The 21,535-nt window shown below is 41.5% G+C and overlaps 1 protein-coding gene across 8 annotated transcripts; it reads right to left on the bottom strand.

Annotated features, from left to right (window-relative positions):
• Window positions 1-169: 169 nt before the first annotated feature.
• On the bottom strand, window positions 170-21,436 carry LOC308483955 (adrenocortical dysplasia protein-like). Of its 8 annotated transcripts, XM_081018354.1 has the most exons (16): window positions 20,923-21,435; window positions 20,615-20,796; window positions 18,914-19,037; window positions 17,710-17,834; window positions 15,828-15,918; window positions 12,362-12,441; window positions 11,494-11,538; window positions 10,722-10,756; window positions 9,397-9,569; window positions 8,935-9,022; window positions 7,844-7,909; window positions 6,246-6,323; window positions 3,028-3,827; window positions 2,564-2,643; window positions 2,188-2,277; window positions 170-721 (listed from the first exon to the last, which is right to left on the bottom strand). In XM_081018354.1, the coding sequence occupies exons 4-15, from the start codon at window positions 17,718-17,720 to the stop codon at window positions 2,220-2,222; spliced, it is 1,605 nt and encodes a 534-aa protein (XP_080874480.1). In that variant the 5' UTR covers window positions 17,721-17,834; window positions 18,914-19,037; window positions 20,615-20,796; window positions 20,923-21,435; the 3' UTR covers window positions 170-721; window positions 2,188-2,219. The 8 variants fall into 8 exon arrangements, with proteins under 8 accessions (XP_080874480.1, XP_080874477.1, XP_080874479.1 ...); XM_081018351.1 differs by lacking the exon at window positions 20,615-20,796 and having other exon boundaries at window positions 20,923-21,436; XM_081018353.1 differs by lacking the exon at window positions 20,615-20,796 and having other exon boundaries at window positions 3,136-3,827; window positions 20,923-21,436.
• Between the last annotated feature and the right edge of the window lie 99 nt (window positions 21,437-21,535).

Below are 21,535 nucleotides of genomic sequence, written 5' to 3'. Positions count from 1 at the left end.
AGTTAGCAAGCTCAGCTCCAATGTATAATGCTTATAAGGAAAAGTACCACCAAGGGCAGGAATGTGCCTACATAGTTAACCTACTGAGCTATTGGAGGAAATAAGGCTTCTTTCAGAAAAGTTTTATCCTCATTAAAACAACGAAAGAATACAAGCAGGCAAGAAGGAATTCAAAAAGCAGAGCATATTGCTTAAAACTTAAGACTAGCAATAATAAGAAATACACTGGAGCAGGAAACCTGCTAGGGAGGAAATTTGACCTATTGATGGCAAGGGAATCAAAGGTGTACTACAGGAGAAAAAGGAGATTCCAGAGAAGCTGAATGAATGTTGTGCATCTGTCTTCATTGTGAAAGGTAATGGCCAGATCCATGTGCGTGAACCTTGTCAGGAAGGAGTTTGAGGCAAATAGTGGTGAGAAGAGATAAAATTCCAGCCCTTACTCAGAAATTAAAGATGAAAAAAATAACAGGTCCACATGTCATCCACTCAAGTTCTTAATTTGCCCCTAAGATCAGCCTCTATATCTAAACACTGGAAAGTTAACTCCAATTTTAAAGAAAGGATCCAAGTAGAATCAAGGAAATTACAGCCCGGTCAGCTTACTATCTGTTCCAGGAAAACTGGTAGAAAGCATTAAAATCCCAACCTCACTCTTATGGCATCCAAACTGGAGTCGTAGTGGATAACTTCTTGAAGATGTTGGCCCAGGGTGCGACAGCTGTGAAAAAGGCAAATTCCATTTTAGGGAGCCTTTGGGAAATGATTAAAACAGCACTGCCAATGTCATAATGCTCTTATTAAAAACTGTGGTGTGACCGCAGTTTGAATAGTGTGTTCTGTTCTAGTCTCACTGCATCTCAAAAAGGATATTGTAGAATTGGAAAAGGTTCAGCAAAGAACAAGCAAAATAAGAATGGGGCTGGAACAACTCCCCCATGAGGAAAGGTTGCAACATATGTGGCTTCTTAGTTTAAAGCAAAGATGAATGGGGGACAATGATGACATAATAGAGGTGTCTAAATTAAGCATGGAGAAAGTTTTTCTCCCTCTCTAACACTAAAACCCAGGGCCATTCAGTGAAACTGAATGTTGAAAGAATCAGGACAGATAAAAGGAAGTATTTCTAACACAGTGCATAGTGAAAATGATGAAATTTGCTACTGTAAGATGAAGTAATGGCCACCAACTTGAATGGCATTAAAGGGGTTTAGACTACGTCATAGAGAATAAGGCTATTGGTGGCTACTAGCAATGGTGATAGTATTGGAATTGGTATGCCTCTGAATAGTTGAGGAGCACAAGTGGGGAGAATGCTGTTGCACTCGTGTCCAGCCTGCGTGCTTCCCATAGGCACCTGGTTAACCACAGTGAGAACAGGATGCTGGACTAAATGGGTCTTACGCTCTTAGAGAACAAAAATTTAGTATGGTCAGCTTACTTTCTGATCATTGGTTCTAGGAACAGCATGCGCTACAAGATTGTACTGTGGTATTGTTATTTGGCCATCCCCTGTGGAAGCAGCTAACATATCCCCTTGTGACAAAAGCAGAATAGCCTCTGCTTTACAACTGCTGGCACACATGTGAAGTCAGTTCCTTTCTTTTGAGCCATTACATATACTAATAATAATAATAAATTTTATTTATATCCTGCCCTCCCCAGCCGAAGCCGGGCTCAGGGCGGCTAACAACAATAAAATAGTGCAACGTTCTAAAAACATTATAAAATTAATTAAAATCAAATTGATGGCAACCGTAGGCTAAAGTCCTGTAAAGACTGCCAAAGGAGGGAGTCAGGCTTCGCCCTGACCAAAGGCCTGGTGGAACAGCTCTGTCTTGCAGGCCCTGCGGAAAGATGTCAAGTCCTGCAGGGCCCTAGTCTCTTGTGACAGAGCGTTCCACCAGATTGGAGCCGCAGCCGAAAAAGCCCTGGCTCTAGTTGAGGCCAGCCTAACCTCTCTGTGGCCTGGGACCTTCAGGATGTTTTTATTTGAAGACCGTAAGTTCCTCTGTGGGACATACCAGGAGAGGCGGTCCCGTAGGTACGAGGGTCCTAGGCCGTATAGGGCTTTAAAGGTTAAAACCTTTAAAGGTTAAAATACTAAACACTTGTTTTCAAAAATTTATTTTAATATGTAAGGTACTAATCATTATAATATGGCAAAGGTGACTACATAAATCCAACCTGAGAAGAACAAGGAACTTCAGCAAGGACTATCATTTCTGTGTGCTGTTGAAAACCCAGCATGCCCATGCCAGCAATGCTCTTGAGATCCTGCAAAACAAAAACAAAAACAGGAAACAATGTGAAAATAGGATCATAGGATGGTGGATAAGCAGATCATTCTTGCCTGCTGTGTCATATTCCTCAAAATAAAAATACCGGTATATCATTAGCAAGATCTTATGGAAGGCAGCAGTCATTGAACAATTACTTTTACCTTCTCCCAGTTATTTCTCTCCTGTTCCTGCAGTAGGCACAGTTCCTTTGGACTCTATGCAGAGCAATCCCTCTGTCTCCCATATCACTTCAAGTATTACTAGCTTGGAAATACACTAACCTTGTAGAGTGCACTTGGGAGCAGAGTTCAGATGTTGGTGGCATGTACGTAAAATGAAAAGGGGCTCCTCTCACACACTCCTGCAGGAAGGAACAGAAGCAGATTTGTGAATTTGAAGTCAGGTTTGCTACCTTGCTCTGTCTTTTGAGATTTACAGGCTACTTCTTTCCCAAACCACTCTCTGCAGGGAGGATGGGAAGAAGGGAAGAGACAGGGATTTCAAGCCATGAGGCCACACAACTGGTGAGGAAAAGTCATTCACGTTGCACAAGTGACTATAAAACTCTACATTCTGCCTATTTGTAGAATCAAACATAAATACAATATTTGGAGTGGGGGCAAAGAAGAGACCAGGCTTTCTCAAACAGTTGTCAGGGAGCCCCTACTCACACTATGAGAATCCTGGCTATCAACCAGTGTTTCAAAGGGTTTTTACCATCATTGTTCACCCAGATCAGATTTACCAGCTGTTGAACTCCAAGCTGTTCTTCTGGCCTAGTGATGACTTTTGAGGCTCCTGGCTCCCTTCCCTTTCCCAGGACTCCCTCTGTGCATCTAAATTGGGCTGATACCTGATGCTGTTGAACTTGCATCTCCTTTATCCGGCTCTTTTTGGACATGTTCATAGCTACCAATTCCATATTACTGGATTCTGGAAAGGCCGTGGTAGTATGCTGCCCTAGGGCTTTCAGACTGGTACATGTGGGACCAGAGAAAGTCTCAGTAGGCTCCTCATCTAGAGTCATTTGTTTCCTTTTAGCTGCCACACATGTCCTGCTTATGTCCAGGAATTTCTCCCCAGATCTTCTCACCGAAGTCTGATCCCTCTGCAAATGGGCCATATGATCTTCCTCTTTATTTTCAGACAAGGACCCAAGAGAGATATTTCTCTGAATTGAGGAGTGGACAGACGAGCGAAGGCACATATTAGTGTGAGAATGTGAATTCCTCAGTGATGGGCCACAGGGAATGGTTTCATCAGTATTTGCAGTTTTGCTGACACTACGTGCAGTGATCAATGCAACAGAGCTGGATTTTTGACTGGCAGATTCCTTGAGAGATGTACTGCTGTGAAAAGGAAGTAGTGATGGGGACACAGTCTCTTTTGGCGCATCCTGGCCAGAGCTACAGTGGGACACATGAACACGAGGTTCCAGCAAATCTGGGGTGCAGCTGTTGGAGCGTGGAGTCTCTTCTTCCCCGGCAGTATTAGCCATGAGCACCTGCTGCGCGCAGGGGAGACTGTGTGATATACCAGATGTGTCTGCCAAAGCAAAAATGGAAACACACAACTACTTTTAAGTCATATAAGAAAACAAGCAGGCTACTGTGAACCTGGTACAAATGATCTCAAAAAGAATGGCTGTGAAAGTCAAGTCAACATAAAATATACACAGCTACTTGCAAATATAACCAAGAATTACACGATATTCTGAAGGCTATTTGCATGTGGGTAATTCTGCCATTTCAAGGGGACAGGAACAGGGACGTGAACCTGATTTGTAAGAGATTTTGACTGGCTAGATGACAATGTAGGCTCCAGATAGGCCATGACAGGAGGACAACTATAATATAAATAATTTGAGATTAGTGCCACAGTAGAGCATGTCATCTTAGTGGGTAAAATTTAATTTTTGCAAATTTCTTCATTTGGGGGGAATCTTAAAAATATGCTTTTGGATGTGAGAAATTCAAATCTGCTATTTTTGTGATTAGACATTTAGCTTACCAAGTCTACATTTGATTAAGAAGCAAATAAACTCTTGGAAAACACAAAAAAAGATGTTTAACCTTCTGAAAGTGTCAGGTAATATAAAATATGTATTAAATATATTGTATAACTGCAAATACTTGGCAATCATTTCTAATGATTTCTATGCACTTTCCCACACATTTTAATTACCAAGCAAAACAAAATTATATTTATTTAACCAAAGTATTTTTTTGAATTCCCAAATCATGTTAACAACTTTTTAGCACCCCTCATTTTTGGAATTTGAAAGTTGAAAAATTCAACATGCCCTAGCCCACAGGTAGGTTTTACACATCTGGTCAGCAACCAATTTTCCATTTTCCCCTGTAACACTTTACCCACAGACTTGTCTAATTCAAAGTATGAGCCAAATGGGGTGTAATGCAAGAGATCAGTGAGTGATATCTCTCTTTTGTGTGTGTGTTTCCTTTAAAGCAGCACAAAGAGTTCACATTTTGATTCAAGTAACAACAGGCGGCACGGGGGGGGGGGGGTTGGTTGACTCTTTCCTGCCTATCCCATTATCTCAACCTAGCTTCCAACTCCCTAGTTGCTGTTTGTCTCACTGGAGAAAAAAACACTCAAATGAGGCTTACAGCAGCTTCAAAGAAGAATGTGGTGGTTTCCTTTTCCAGCTCAATCAAAACTTAAGCCCGACATAGGCACTTTAATAACAAAATTTAGATTGGATCATAACCTCCTTCATTATTTTAGATTTGGGCCCAAGACACAGACAAATACCCATTTAACTCTCTCACCCTCAATATGAAAAGAGTCAGAGGCTTTGGCAATGCCCACTATCTTATAATGCAGCCCTGTTGCTCATATCCCTGCAAGAGCAATGGCATAAGCGAATGGCATGAACAGCAGAGGTGCATAGTAAAGGAAAGCTTCTGCAAATTGCTATTCACACTGTAGGAGAAGGGTAAAAAGCCCTTTGTGTCTCATCTTACAAAGCAGAAAGATGGTGAAGTGAACTATGGTGTTGGCAGGGCTTTTTTTCAGAGGGAATTCACAGGAACTCAGTTCCAGCACTTCTCAGGTGGGCACCATTGCTACTCTAAGAGAACAAGGGATGTGTTCATGGTAGAGTTGCCATATTTTGAAGAGGAAAAAAGAGGACATATTTGCTGACTTCTAGGTCATTATTGTCTACACTTACTGGCAGCAGCTCTCTAGGGTTTCTAGAAAAATAGCACTGGGAAGGAGAAAGTGTTGAAGCATGGAAGAGACCGGCCCAATTTAGCCACTGTTTCCAACCAGAATGTAAAAAACAAGCAAAACCAACCACCAGTTAACACCTATGATATTTAAAGACAGCAAGTGTGGCTGCAACAAAATCAGATTATTCCGGCTGCCAGTTTCTAGTAGAAACTCAAGATGGACATACTTGCACTACTAAGGATGCCTGGTAATGTTTTTGCTTCACTGTGAATTAAGTATGCATGTCATTTCCCAAGTATCTCTTCAAAAAAAATTGAGAATATAATTTTCAGACATCACAATCCACCCAAAGTTAAGAATATCTAGGTTCCATTGATTTCTAAAATAAATGACTTGCATCACTTAACTTTAGCTGGATAGTGCCCAAACCTCATTATTTTGAAAGCAAGAAAGGAGCAAAATAAATAAAAGTTTAATTTTTGAAACCTTGAGAACACTGAATCACAGAAACGTTTAGCAGCCTAAACTACAATTTTTTTAATAAATCAAAATATCAATTAAAAACATCAACACTTAACTTCTTGTGTCATTTGTATTTGATTTCTTCAATAAAACAGTCTGACTTTCTTTCATGCTGAAAATTCCAATTATACTTCATCTTTACTATCAAGGCCAAAAGAAATATCCACTGATGCAAATACCTGGTACAAAGAGAAACAGAACAACTTTCTTCACAGGCAGTAGGACAACAACATAAATACTCACCACTGGAGGTGGACAGAGTCATTCCTGGAATTTCATCCCAAGGGTTTTCTAAGGAACCATCTGGGCTTTCAGATTCAGCTGCCAAAAAAAAAAGGAGTGCAATCAACTGTTTCCCTGCAAATAGGCCTCTTAAAGGTGCAGGCGACCCTGAGGTCAGGTTAAAGTAATGGGAAAGAGCTCTGGACATTCAAACATTCTAGAAATTCTCTCTTTCAAGAAGGCAGCCGGTGTAACCAAAGTAGGACAGAACTACCCTCTCCCCTCCCAAGCTGTGTTAAGGTGGAGCATGGTCTGCCCTCAAAGTAAGTTCAAGATCATTAAAAATATCATCTGCAGAGCAGGTTTTCAGAAATTAGTTTAGTGGAAAAATAAGAGCAGAGGTTCTGAAGTTACATCTACTAATGCTTATGGAATAGCTTTGAACCACATGCACAGCATTGTAGCTTGGGGGGTGGCATTTGATATCTTATCTCCACATCCTTTCAAGACTCCCTGGCCGCATATGAGACTACTTTCAGCCATCCACGGTCACAAATGTTTTTTCCCTGTCAAATAACACCTATTAAAAAATTCATGCTATACTGGAGAACTGCACATCTGTAGTTATCAATGTGCTCCTTAGTCCTTTTAAGGTTTCATCCCAAAATCTAATAGCAAAGCAAGCCACCAGATGTATCTGAGCCTACAGTAAATGGATATGAAGCATGAATATTGTCAGGTTTTGAAGAGATTACAGAGCACATGGCTCTCAACCACCACTATCCAGAACTCATTAGATAGATTAAGAAGCATAAGCAAGTGAACTTCACATTTGTCAGCTTTCCTTGTAACTGAGTCAAGGGCACTTGCTGCAGCATTTCAAGGTCTCAGCAGATTTATTAGTTTGGTGAATAATAATAATAATATACCACCCTTCATCCAAGGATCACAGGATGGTTTACAGTATAAAAACACAAAAAACACCATAGTAACAAACAATAACTCTCTACACCCATTGCCCTGCCAACCACTGGCATGTGGCACCCAGAAGACTGCCCACTAGGGAATGCGATACTCAGGCAGAAAGAGGTTTCCACTCTTGGCTTACAAAGTTGGGCACCAAATGAAATTCAACTTCCTATGACTATTATTGAGATGCTGCTCAGTAGGAGCTTTGGATACAGACAAGCAACCATTATCTGTAAAACTACTGATTTCATAATACAGTGGTACCTCAGGTTACATACACTTCAGGTTACATACGCTTCAGGTTACAGACTCCGTTAACCCAGAAATAGTGCTTCAGGTTAAGAACTTTGCTTCAGGATGAGAACAGAAATCGTGCTCCGGCAGCGCAGCAGCAGCGGAAGGCCCCATTAGCTAAAGTGGTGCTTCAGGTTAAGAACAGTTTCAGGTTACGTACGGACCTCCGGAACGAATTAAGTACTTAACCTGAGGTACCACTGTAGTCTTCTAGACTTTGAGAGCTCAGTTGTGGACCAAGGTGTCTTTTAGATAATGTGATATCCCCTTAAGTAGAAAGCTGCACTTGTGTCAACAGAAAAGCCATACATTGCTTTTGTGGCCTTGCAGGCAGAGAGACAACTACTGCTACTCACCACTGAAAAAAGATACAGTACTTTGCTCATCATCTTGAGTACTCTCAAGAATAGCTTGAGAGGGCTCTGTAAGATAAAGGACAATCTGATTTTTAGCACGGACTCCCCCAAAGAGACATGTATTAGAACCAGCCATTAAAAAATTAACACCATCAGTAAAAAATTGGAATGAAAATCACCATAAATATCACAACAACCAAACCAAGAGGCAGAAGCAGCAAGCAAAAGCACTTTTCCATCCCCATTACACTTTACCCCTCCCCAAAGGGCTGGACGAAGAGGTGTCTTCACCTACCAAGGAAACAAGACTGTGAAAGACTAGGCAGCATTTCTCTTATCTCCGATCTTAACACTTTGACTAGTCTTTAAAATGAAGCATGGGGGGGAAAAGGCACCAGACACCAAAAACTCTTACTTGCTCTTTAAAAGGCAGCAGGCAGAGGCTTATATGTGATCTTAGTACTGTGAAACTTGAACTTTGAATCACCTGACATCATAAGATGCCAGGGGATTAGTAGCCTGTCCACCTGGCCTGTGGAGGGTGGGCCAGATTCAGTTCCTCTTATCTGACAAATGCACCACCTCAGCTCACAGCAGCCCTCACCCTTAATTCATAATGATCATTTTAATGGTAGCAAGATTATAAGATCTATGAGATTCTGCACAAAAAAACAGCAGTGGTGGACAATAAAAACAGCCAGACCTTGCACTCTCCCTTCTACAGTAGCTTGGATATTAAAATGTAGCTCCTGGTTGTGGTCACAGAATTCTCTGTCCACAAAACCTCAACCTTGGTCTCTCAAACATACTTAGGCTTTGTTAGTCCTTATGGATTACCATTAAAATGATGGCATTTAGTTATGAAGTTCTAGGGACACTTGATATTCTGAAATAAACAGAACTGCTTCGTAATAAAGTAGTGTGGCAAATTCATAGGCTAGAGCAAGAATGGGGAGCACTCTGAATACTCAGTTACAGTTCTCACAACCCCTAGCTATTGACCATGCTGCCTGGGGCTGATGGGCCCAACAGCATAAGGAAGGCCCCATCCTTAACTAAGGTAATCTTTCACCCAGCACTCTGGCACTCACTTGGTAGGTAGGACTTGTGAAGTAATGCTTCATTTTCTGCACTGATCGTCAACAGCTTGGCTGGGATGGCAAAGACATTCTTGTGAACCTGAAATCAGAATTGTTACTCCACTTCTGCTTCCCTGCATAGCACAACAGATCCACGCAGACCCAGCCAATGCTTAACAGGCCAATAAATCTTACCAATTACATAACTGTCCAATAAAATAGAAAATAAGGGACCCTGGTGAGCAAATCTCAGCCATTTACAGCCAGTATGGAAATTCTACCAGATCCACTGATTTGAGAAATAAAAAAACCTGACATCTGCTTTACTTTCAGGGATGAAGGTTTTATCAGTTTTGATCTGTATTTTTTATTCTTTATTCTTCCATCATCTATCTACCCATTCAACCATCACACCCACACACCCCATCCCTGTGATTTTCAGTTGAGATGTCACAGGCAGAACAGAGAACAGACCTTATCTTGCTTGTGTTCCACCTGCCATTTGGTGTCAGGATATACAGCCAACTGCTCAGAATCCAACAGCTTGCTGGGGTTCAATAAACTGAGACAATCCTTGGCATTTTCTTTTAAAGTACTGAGTCGATCCTGCTTTATCTCCTGCAGTACTTCAGAAACAGATGATGGCTCTTTACAGGAAAAGGAAATGTGCACAGTAAAATAGGGTGTTAGCTTTGGAACAAGAGTCCCGTAACATTTCGTATTAGAGTTAAATGAAAATGAAACAGATGCCTACAACACTAGGCCAATTTTAAAAGTTAGTCAGAAATATGCTTGCATCAGTCTTTTTGTAATTTGATCCAAGGTAAACATATTCTGGCAATAACAAGGTGAAAATTTCTACTGTCAGCAAAACACATAAATCAGGATGTAATCTTGCTATCTAAAAGCAGATTACAAAATGTTTGTCCTCTGCTGTAAGTGGCCCAGATGCACCGTTGTCCACTGATAAGGGATTTTGTTTAGTGGAATCCACCTCTTTTGTTGAATGTATACTAATCTGGCTAAAACAGTTTTACCCATTCTTAGAACTGTAATGTTTTTATTTGTTTTACAATTGTGTATTATATTGTTGTAACCTGCCCTGGGATCTGGTAAAGGGCAAGAAAGAAATCTTAGGAATAAATAAATCAAAGTGACACAGAGCTATGCAATGCAAACACCCATCAATTCTCTGTTAAGGCAATAAGGGACAGAAAAACCACTTACAGTAAGCCTGAAACTTACACTCACTTTACTTATGCAATCACAACCTTATGCGGGTGACCAAAAAATAAACAAATAAATCCGAAAACCACAGGAAAAATAGGGTTAAATCAAAATGTGGTAGAGAAACAACAGTTGCCAATCCCATCTGCCATTGCTGTCACCTGGGAGAGTGTTTGGGCACCTTCAGAGAATCAGAGTGAGAAAGGATCTAGCAATTGCATGGAGAGCAAGGGGAAAGTGACCTGAAAGTGAGCAAAAGTCATCTGGAATGTGTGGGGAAGGCTGACTGAGCAAGTGGGGGTGGTCTGAGAGTGATGGGAGTTGATCTGAAAAGTGGTCCGGAAGCAAGGGGAAGAGGTTTTTTAAACTTGGTTTTTTTATGGCTTCTTACAGGTCTTCCTGGCTTTATGTGTTTTGTCATTTATGTGCAGTTCCACATAGGTTGCGGGCTTGCAGTACTGCATGATGCAAGTATGATATGGAGACTTAATTAATCTTATACCAACCAGCCCCTTCTATTATGTTACACTAGGATTTCCCTTTAGAAACGTCCAATGCTCACTATACAATACCTGAGCTGGACCAGGGCTGGAGAGCAAGGCTTTTCCTGAAAGACACAAACAAAATAGAACCTAGAGTTAAGAATGGCAATGGGTTTGCAAAACCTTCAAACAACCTCCTTTTTATGTCTGAAACAAATTTGGCTGTTAATTGATTTTATCTGACCCAGTTTGATCCACTCTAAGGATGACATTTTAGCACATCCCTATCCCAAAATACTTGTTATGACATCTTAGAAATGGCTAGTATAGTAAATCCCTCCTTCTTTCTGAACAGCTCATTCTTTCTCTACTTCTGGATTGATTACAAGAAAGTAAATATCTCAGTTAAGGGACTATTAGCTTCCTAATAATTTTCCTTACAAACATGTTCTACTGTAAAATTTGGCATTTGAAACAAGAGAAAGAAAAACTGATGTGTGGACTATGGACGATTCCTATATAGTAGAGTCTATATCATCATCTAGTGAAAAGTTATTGTCTGTACATACAGAACTATCGATCAATTCCAGTAATATATCTTGCTGTTCATTGCACTATCCTTCCTCCAAGGAGTTCAGAGTGGTGTCCATGAAGGTTATTCCATGTTATCTTCACAATAGCCCTTTCTGTACTGAGAACCTGAAGTTTTGAGCTCTGACTGTTCTAAAACAAAAACCTTACTAATATGTGCAAAACAGAACCTGAAACGTGTTTTGGTAAGCCACATAGAATATTTCCACAGCTATCTTAAGCTAACTCACATATTAAGCATGAAGAAACAACTGTTGGACCTTGTACTTACTGCCACAGTTCCTTTATCTTCTCCAGTACTGAGGGCTCCCGGTTGCTATAAAAAGATGACATCTTAGCATTCCCAGCTTTTCACCATAGTCCAAAGTTACCACTTAAGCTTCTCAGAGCAGAAGAACAAATGGATTAAAGAATGGCTTTCGAAACCTGATCGATCATACGAAAAATTACAGAATACTCTTAGTTTCTGAATATGGTAGATCCCAAGCCCATCAAAAGTTACCAAAGCCACTTGGAGAATTATTATTATTTTCATTTTTAAAAACAACCAATTTGCAGCTTCAATTTCCAGTAACAAAAACATCACTAAGTAGCAATTCTATCAAAAATGAATGGCTGCCTCCAGGGGACACTGCCTGTCATCTTTCCAAATCCCCTTCTTTGACAATTTGAGAAAGCTACAGCACTGAACTAAAAGAGGTAAGGGCCTAACTACACAGGACACTAATGAAAACATTTCTCCCAAATATAAATTGGTATGCAGCAGAGGCTATTTTCATTTAAATTGTGGCTGGGAGTAGAAGATTTGAACCTTCCCACACCATACACCTCACCATACCTGGAGTTTCTGAGATAAAACCATACATGCACCTCTGGGTTGGCACTTAAATTTTTAAAAGCCACAATATGATTGCTAACCACCTCATTCACATCACAGGTAGTAAGGCTCTAACAAAATAAGACTGTTGGGAAGGACACATACCAATTCATTCTGCCCAGTTTAATTTACCAAGCTTAAGTAAAATGTGATGCAGATTCAAGCAGACTCATATAAAGATTCATCTAAGTGTTTTCTAGCCAACCTTCGTCCATGCAAATTCACACATCAAGCCCATAACAAAGCTCAGAGAAAGTCTCACCAGTCTTGCTGCCTTCGTTCCCTCCGCTTCATGGGCATCACTCGGAAACAATCAAGTACCAGGTAAAATCGGCAATCCTCCTGAAAGTGAAGGAAAGGCAGAATTAGGTATGTTGTGCCTGGATGAGTATTCAGTCCAACATAAGGCAACACATGTTCCCAAATTTGATTTAATTATTACTTGAATGCAGAGGTGCCAAGTTGCCCCCAAGACTGAGGGGGCCCAGTGTGCATCATGTGTGACATTGCACCATCTAGAGGAGGTCGAGCGCTTTGGCCACTGAAGCTGCGACACATGATGCACAATGCATGTGACGTGCATGCATGATGCACGCTGGGGCCCTTCAACATCAAGGGGAACCAGCCCCTTTCCAACAAAGACTGAGGGGGCCGAAGACACATAAACCCCTAGAGTTAGCACACCTGTTTGAATGTTATGCAGGGAGTGGTGGGAGGTGGAGAGACCAGATAGCAGGGCCTTTAACAAAATCCAGAAGCCCCCTTCTTGGCTTTCCCTAAATTTAATCATATTATGCTCCCACAGCATAATACAGAAGGAGAGATGAGAGGAAAAGAAGACAACCTTCAGTCCATTAATATTACTTAGCATAAGATTTGTAGGGAAGGGGGGGGATTACAAAATGCAAATGTGTCCTTGCTCTCTCCAGCCAACATAGGCTTGCTTCGGGACAATGTAACTGTCCATGTCAGCTGCTCAAGACCAACCTGTGTCCCATATAAGCTGTGCCAACAAAATACCACTTGGGACAATAAAGGATCCTGCACATGTTAGCTTTGCCCCTCAGGTTCATGGGATAAATGTGGCCTTTTCACAAGAAACTTAGGCTAGAAAAAATTATCTACCCACAAAATGATAATGATAAGTAAATAAATAATGAGTTCCCTGTTATTAAGATAAAGACTTGCCTTTCCTTTAACAAGTATTGTTTAAGTTTTCAATAACATCATGAGGTGGGTTAGGCTGAAATATAGTGACATGTTCAACACCATCTTCAGGTTCAACATTTAAAACTTTGAAAATAAATTGCAGTCACAGGAAAAAAAACAAAAAAACACCATTTTCAGGGCCAGAGGGAAATTGGAAACTTATGCTTCACCACAACCGCCCCCATTTTCAGGACGTAACTACTCACAAACTCACCTTAAGAGAGTGTGCTTTCACAAGACTATAATGCTGTATCAATTTTAAAAAAGGAGGTGGGAGAAGTCACCTCACAATGATACTTCTTCTGCCTTAAAGATGGCAGACACTCAGAATGCTGACAAACTCAAATCAGACAAAGGTTTGTGCCAGACAGCCTTCTGCGTCAGGAGAAAAGTCAACCGACTCAAGAATCCCACCCTGACTATTATCCTAGCAGAACTTCTGAGGAGCAGATGAACCCTAACACCACAGATAAAATACAAGCCAACCTGTGAAGGCTGGCTGAGGCCTTCACATGTTTTCCCGCCAATTTATGTGAGGCAATACAGCTGCACCTGATTCTAAGTACCGTATTTACTGGAATGTAATGTGCACATTTTTTTGCAAAATTAAGGTGCACATTTGATTTGATGGCACATTTTCAATTGCCAGCAAATACTTTTTTGGTTTCAAGGTTTTGAAAATTGAGGTGCACATTAGATTCAATGGTGTATTAGATTCGTAATATGGTGTATTAGACTCATAACAGAGTCTGAGGTGATGTCAGCGACATTTTTTTTCATCATAGGCCTGGTCAGAGGAAACAAAGGCAATTTTGGTAAAGAAAACTGAGGGTGCAATCCAATTACTGTACATAGATTTTAACTGATTAATGGTAGGTGTTTCATTTTATTTATTATTTTATTACACAACATACAAATGCACTATAAAAACACAAAATACATAATAAAAGTAACAACCAAACCCTGCCCCCCCACCAACCAATATCCCCCATCCCCCCACCAGCTCCCACAAACACATTTAAAAGAGAGTATAAGATGTTAATCAGCCCAAGGTCTGGTTGAAGACGAATGTTTTCACCTGGTGCCTAAAGGGGTTTAATGAAGGCGCCAGCCGAAACCTCCCTAGGCAGAGCATCCCACAAATGGGGAGCCACTGCAAAAAAGACCCCGTTCTTGTGTTGCCACCCTCCAGACCTCTGGTTGGGGAGGCACACAAATAAAGATGAGGATCACAGAATCCAGGTTGGTTTATATGGGGAGAGGCAGTCCTTAAGCTACTGTGGTCCTGAGCCATTTAAGGCTTTATAGGTCAAAACCACCACTTCGAATTGGGAAGGAAACTAATTGGCAGCCAGTGCAGTTGGGCCAGAATCAGGGTAATATGCTGAAACCGTCTTGGTCCGGTGAGCAAGCTGGCTGCCAAATTCTGCAAATTTTACGGATAGCCAGTAAAGAAAATAAAGTGAATTAATTAAACAAAGATGGCAAAAGATGCTAGAAATGAACATCACTGAAGAAATATGGGGAAATGCCATATTTTTCCATGTATAAGACGCCCCCATGTATAAGATGACCCCTATTCTTTTAACCCAAAATTAAGAAATTAAGTTGTTTAGCTTTTTGGTGGGGTGGGGGAGGTCACTTCCACCAATTGTTCACCCACCTGCCACCACTGCCGATCACTTGCCACAGCCACTGCCAATAGCACACCTCACTACAGTCGCCAATTCTCTGCCCGCTCGCCACCACCAACAGCCCACCCGCCCATTTGCTGCAGCCACCAATCGCCTGCCCGCCTCACCACAGCCACCAATCGCCTGCCCAATTGCCACAGTCACAGCCAATCACATCAAGTCTTGCCGCAGCCACCAATCGCCCGCCGAATCACCACTGCCAATCTCCTGCTTGCTGCTGCCATTAATCGCACACCCGCCTCTGCATTCACTATCCATGTATAAGACGACACCCAATTTTAGCCTTTTTAAAAAAGCGAAAAAGCATAGTCTTATACACAGAAAAATACGGTAAATTCTCTAATAATTTGGTATCCTGCAGGCCCAGCTTCCTATTACCTCAGTGGCATAATCCCATGGTAGGCAGCAGACTTTCCTAAAACCAACAGTCCTTTAGAGGCATCTGGGTGAATGCATGTGAGCTAAAAGTGTGGTGTGAGAATACACACAAGCCGTAAGGCTTCAGTGTCTCTGCTCACTGGTTGCACTCCTGACCTTTGTGCACTGAGTGCAAAGATTCTAGTCACGTTCAGTTTTCAATGGTTAGACTCCTTCCCACAGTAAGAAACTCAGTATAATCGTGATCTCAACTGCCCGGGTTCAGCTGAGCATGGTTAGGACCAACCTGCAGATAACTGGGAGAGGCAATGCAGTTTTTTACGGATTGGTTTTTTAATGTTTTTAGATATGTTGTAAGCTGCGCAGAGTGGTTGGGGAAACCCAGCCAGCGTGGGGTATAAACAATAATAACTTAAATAATAAATAATAAATATTCATGTGCCTTACCACTTTAGCTTCTTCTTTAAAACAAACCCTAAAATTCTGCAGGACGATGAATTGGCCAACAATACTGGAAAATCCAGACTGGGGTAGAGCACTAAAAAGAAAGAAAGAAACATGTATTGATAGGCATGCCCAATAGTTTGCCACATTGTCTAAAAGGCTGCAATTCCAAGCAAAATTTGGAAGAATCCATTCATTTCCTCAGAATACTGAAACTTTCAGCTTCCGTTGTTAAAACAGGGAAATCCAAAAACAAAGACTGTAGATAACAACAAAGATATGTTTCAAGAATATATTTATTTTTAAATACTTGTACATCATCATTCAAAGGCTGCAGGTAGTTTACATCAAAATACAGTAAAATAATATAATCATGCAAGTAGTGTGCTCTGTGTGACCGAGATTATGTAGTCCTTACTTTCCTGTAGCTAGGAACACATATTGCTCATCACTCACCCATATGTCGCTCCCTCCTCACACTACATTGCTCAGGGGGCGGGGTGGGGAGATCTTTCAAGTTCTACAAACGCCCATGTGGAAAGTGCAGAATGAAGTTTGCCAACAGTGTGCAAATGCAAATGTGCACATATTGGTTTGCAAAAATTATTCTAAGAACAGAACTTACACTGTCTCAGAGTGAATAGAGTAATTATGTATGCAGGACCTAAAATATTATGGAATTTACTCTTCCATGCTACATGCTCTGCAAATAGAAATTAACAACTGGTTGTCTACCATAGGCTCTCTTGTGTGTCTTAAAAAGTGAAGAATGAATGAAAGGTCTAAAGTTAATTTTTAAAATGGCATTCTTGCGTTATGAGACTTCTGGTAGATTTTGTAACACAGAATTTTAGATTGCTTGGCACAGAATGTTATGCAGATTGCTAATGTGCTAGCTTTTGTACATGCATGGTGAGTATTTCATAAAATTTATACATCACATAATTCTAAGAAAAATCCTAAAAGTGGTTTAAAACCCCAAAGCAGTAATAAAAATGAAAAACACAAGGAACCATAACAAGGTTCTCTAACCAAAGCAAGGTGCTCTGTAGATAAAACCAGGAAAGTCACCACTACCTAAGCCTCTCAGAAATCTACTGTGGCAGGGCCCATGACAGTGTTAATTTAAAAGCTAGCTAAACTAAGGATTGCACAATTTAGTGAAAGAATACAGTCACTTGGGCCACCAAAGAGAGTTGCTTTAACACTGGACGATGAAGTCACTGACCTCCATAAAACAACTGATTAGTGATTTGAACTGGCAATGTATCCACATCAGCACAACGAAGAGAAGTATGAAACCATTTTAATTAGTTTTTCTTAAGAATTATGCATTGTAGTGGGCTGCTTAGTATAAAATAATTATCTTCAAAATTCATATCATTAAAACACTGTAATCCATCTCCCCAAAGTCTCCCTTGCTTATTTTAATACTTTTTATTTTTTGTTTGAATATTATTTTAATTTTAGACTAGTGAGTTTGTTTGCTTTTAAAGGCTGTGTGACAGGCCCTCAAAACATTTCCATTTTTCTTAAGTGCTTGCCACAAGCTCAGCAAGTTAGAAACAAGGGTGGAGAGCAGTTTGGAACCACCAATATTTATTGGTACTCTATAAGGTTCCCTATAGTAGGCTGTTTACCCAAACACCAATTTCACCCTGGCAAATTTGATGATTAGGACCTGGGAGACCTGGGTAAAAATCCCCTCTCACCCAGGAAGCTCACTGGACAACTTTGGGCCACTCACTGTCTCTCAGACTAAGGTACCTCACAGGGTTGTTCAGAGGATGAAATGTAGAGTGAGGAGAACTATTTACACCACCTTAAGCCTATTGACAGAAAGCTGAGATATAAATGTAGTTCATACATAAAGTGTAAAAATTACCATTTTGTCATCTGAACAGCTTTGGCTGTAACATCCACTTGGATATAATGATGCCCATCTGCGACGCACAGAATAGCTGCTGGAAGCTGCTCATCATGATCTAGAGCCTTTGTTTCATTTAGAACCTAGCAATAAATTGGGAGATAAGGCAGGAAAAGAAGTCAGGTATTTCCCACACATATTAAAAATAGGGACCAAGCCACTCTAGAGTCTTTCATTCATTTTTGTGGGGAGCGGGGGCAGGATGAGGAAGATATGGAGACCCACAAAGTTTTGAAAGCCACAGTACGGCAATTTAGATAAGCATATGAGAAAAAAGCAATAGTTGTGGGAGCAGGGGACTTCCCATTTTTCAGAGGATGAATACTCCTGTTGCAACAGGAATCATCTTAAAAAGATCAGTCTCCTAACAAGAAGAAAAACTCTCTTCTAAGCTGGTATGTGCTGACTTCCAATTTTTACAAGTACTTGTATTAAAAGACAAAATGGTAGGAATGGGGGGGACTTCAATCTGCTTCCCAACTAAACAGGGGCACCATTTTAGTGAATCAAAATATTGTAATTAATCTAACTGATCAACCAACTTAAACACTGCAGCTCCGGCTATAAGGCACATAGGCTGCAATCCTATTCTCATTTACCTGGGGGTAAGCTCCATTAAACACAGAGGGACTTGCTTCTGAGCAAGCATGCATGAGATTGCTCTAATATAAAGCAACTCTTATGCTCAAGCAAAAGGTCTCCTCTGGATTCAGAAGGCAGAACATAGCCACTTCCTCAGGAGCAGCAGGAGAAGCAATTATGTCCACATTAATGTGGTGTAAGAGTTGAACCAGGACATGGGACATGGGACATGCAGGTTCAAATCCCTACTCTGCTATGAAGCTTTCTGCCAGTCTTGCTCTCTCGCTCACTCTGCATAATGAACCTCAGAGCAGAACCACTCAAAGTGGTGGTACATAGACTGGGGCAGGTCTGTGAGCCATCAGCTACTGATCCGTGGTAACTTCACCACAGCCCAGGTTGGGTTGGATACTTCAAGATAGCTTGAGAAGCACCGCCTCACAGGGTTGTTGTAAAGAGTAAAGTGAGGGTGGAGACATTGTTCTAAGCTACTTGGAGGAAGGGGAGTATGGAATTTTATTTTATTTTAAAAATTAAGAGTTCCCCATTCAACACTGCTTAAAAAGTCACATGAATATACCCTCAGGACATGCCCAAGTTGACCCTCTTCTCTGGCTTCACAATCCTTGTACTCCAGGAGAAGATTCACGATCCAAGGTTCCAAGTAGCAGGGCCTGTTTGTCTGGCTATCTTCATTGTCTAAACTGGGAAAAAATAAGTAATTAAAATTACTAAGGCATGGAAAAATGTGCAAAAGTGGCATGGCAAAAAATGTTGCTTGATGGTATCACACTAAATATCTTCCAGATTGCTATACCATTAAAACCCATTGTGCATTTATTCATCATTAAGAAAACAGAAAAACACAGAGAATGTTTGAGATAACATGAGCCATGTTACTCCAGAGAATGCTTCATATGCCCTTCCATATGTATGTAGGTACACAGCCAATCCATGTTCAGCCATCTTAATGGGACTACTAGGACCTTAACACTTTCATATTCAATGACCTCACCTTCTCATGTAACCATCAGTAGAGTAAACAATTTGCAAGTTGGTATACAGAAAGTTCATCCAAGAAGCTCTTCATTTTAACTAAAAAACCATTCTTATTTGATAAGAAACAGAAACATGTACAGTGGAACCTCTTGTTACATACCGTCCTCCTTGCAAGCGCTGCAGGTTACAAGCTCAACTAACCCAAAAGTAGGTGCCCCTTGTTGTGAACTTTGCCCTGGGATGCGAGTGGAAGTCACGCGGCGGCAGCAGGAGGCACCATTAGTGAAAGCGCGCCTCATGTTACGAGCAGTTTTGGGTTGCAAATGGACTTCCAGAACGGATTAAGTTTGTAACCTGAGGTACCACTGTATTCTAAGCCAGGTGCAGTGTGGTACAAAATTAGGTGTTTTGAGGAATAAGTTATGAGCATCATATAATTTTTATTTTAAAAAACACCCTTGATTGCAAAATTTACTCCTGCCTGTTGCACATCACTCTATTTTCAGATACTTTTGCCAGAAATCAGGAGGGCTAGAAACTTGCAATATAAATATAAGTTTTGCAGAATTCTGTATTAGAGTCCAGATTTAAAGCAAAACTGGGGAGCAGGCAAGCAGTTCCTGAGAACAGAAGATCTTCCTTCCTGATACAGTTTCACCCATTAGTATCACTCCTTTCTCTTTTCTATTGAGATTCCCAGATTGCACTATGGGATTAGGAAGGGGTTTGCATTCACCCAATACCAACATAAAAAGCTTGCACAGACATGCCCACAAGGTCACTCACAGGGTACTCAAAGTGGTCTTTATCATGCTGGTGAATAGCATAAGGTTACCAGATTGTTTTCAATGAATCTGGGGACACTACACTCTGAAATGAGTCAGAATGATAGGATTTTGTCAGGGGACTGATTTGTAAATCTGGGGACTGTCCCCGGGAAACGGGGGTGTCTGGTAACCTTAGAATAGCAGCCTAATGCAGATATGAAAGGAATATACAGGGCTGGTCATTGCTGGTCCAAGAAGAACTTACAATTTTGGACACCCACTGCAGAGCTACTATAAATGTGGACTGATGCAAAAACAGCAGGCTCTCATTAAATCTAAATGTAAAACCTGTGTTGACAGAACACTTTCTCAGACATAAGACAAAATTCAGACTAAACTGAGTGGCACGTATTTTATGCCTGGCAGATAGGACTGGTTATATTACTTGGAAGGAAGCCCCAGCCCATCGAGATGCACATGAAACTTCCATAGAGTAAAACCCTGCCCACACTTACATAGAAGCTAAGCCTCACTGCAATCGTTCGGGACTCGCAGCGCAATAAGCCTATGTAGTACGGAGGATGGATTGCATTTGCGCTGGAAAGTGGTCCAAAGCAAAAGATGCCGTGCGCGCCTCTGTACAGCAACGGGAAAGTAATGTCCCGAGGTGGGAGGGCTGCTTCGGAAAATCAATATCCTACAGCGGGTGAAAGTCCGATTAAAAGGGAATTACGAAGCACTCAAGAGCTTCGCCACCCGCCAGCTTATTCGACGGCCTCTGCCTGCCAGCTACGCCAACGACACCCGGAATCTGCAAACTTACCCCGTGGGCTTTGAGTCTCGCAGCGACCTCCGCTCCCGATTCATAGGGGCAGCTGCCGAAGACCCGTGTCAAAGCGACCTGCCCCTTTCTCTGGAGAGGAGCGAGGCCTCATTCCCGCTCCGGCAGCTGGACTCCTCCTCCCAGCGACTTCCCAACGCGACCCGAGCTAGGTAGGCTGGCCGGAGGACGGGAGGGGCAGGCACGGGCGGCCCCTTCGCGTCTCGCCCTCCCCTCTGTAGCTTCCCTTGCAGCGCCTGCAAAGCAGGAAGAGGAAGCGACGTTGGCGCGAGCTTTCCGTTGTGCAAAGTAAAGAGCTCGGCCAGCTCAAGATGTCGGACGCCGAGGCGGGCAGATCCGCGCGCAGAGACATCCTTTCCCCCCAGTTTCCGGAGCCTTGCCAACTGGCCCAAACTGTGCTGGCTTGAAGCAAGCTCTGCAGTGCACTCAACTGCTCTGCGAGCATTTTCATCTGAAGGCAGGATAAAAATGTTTACAATGAATAATAATAAATAATACCTTACTATATTTCCCGCACTTCCCTTTTCATTTCCCCAGGCCTTTAAAATTATATTATTGCTTTATGCTGTTGTAGCTCTGTGGATTTAACTCTTTC

The sequence above is a fragment of the Podarcis pityusensis genome (assembly GCF_964106645.2).
Source record: "Podarcis pityusensis genome assembly, chromosome: 8".
NCBI classification, from domain to species: domain Eukaryota; kingdom Metazoa; phylum Chordata; class Lepidosauria; order Squamata; family Lacertidae; genus Podarcis; species Podarcis pityusensis.
This window is presented reverse-complemented; position numbering and strand designations above follow the sequence as displayed.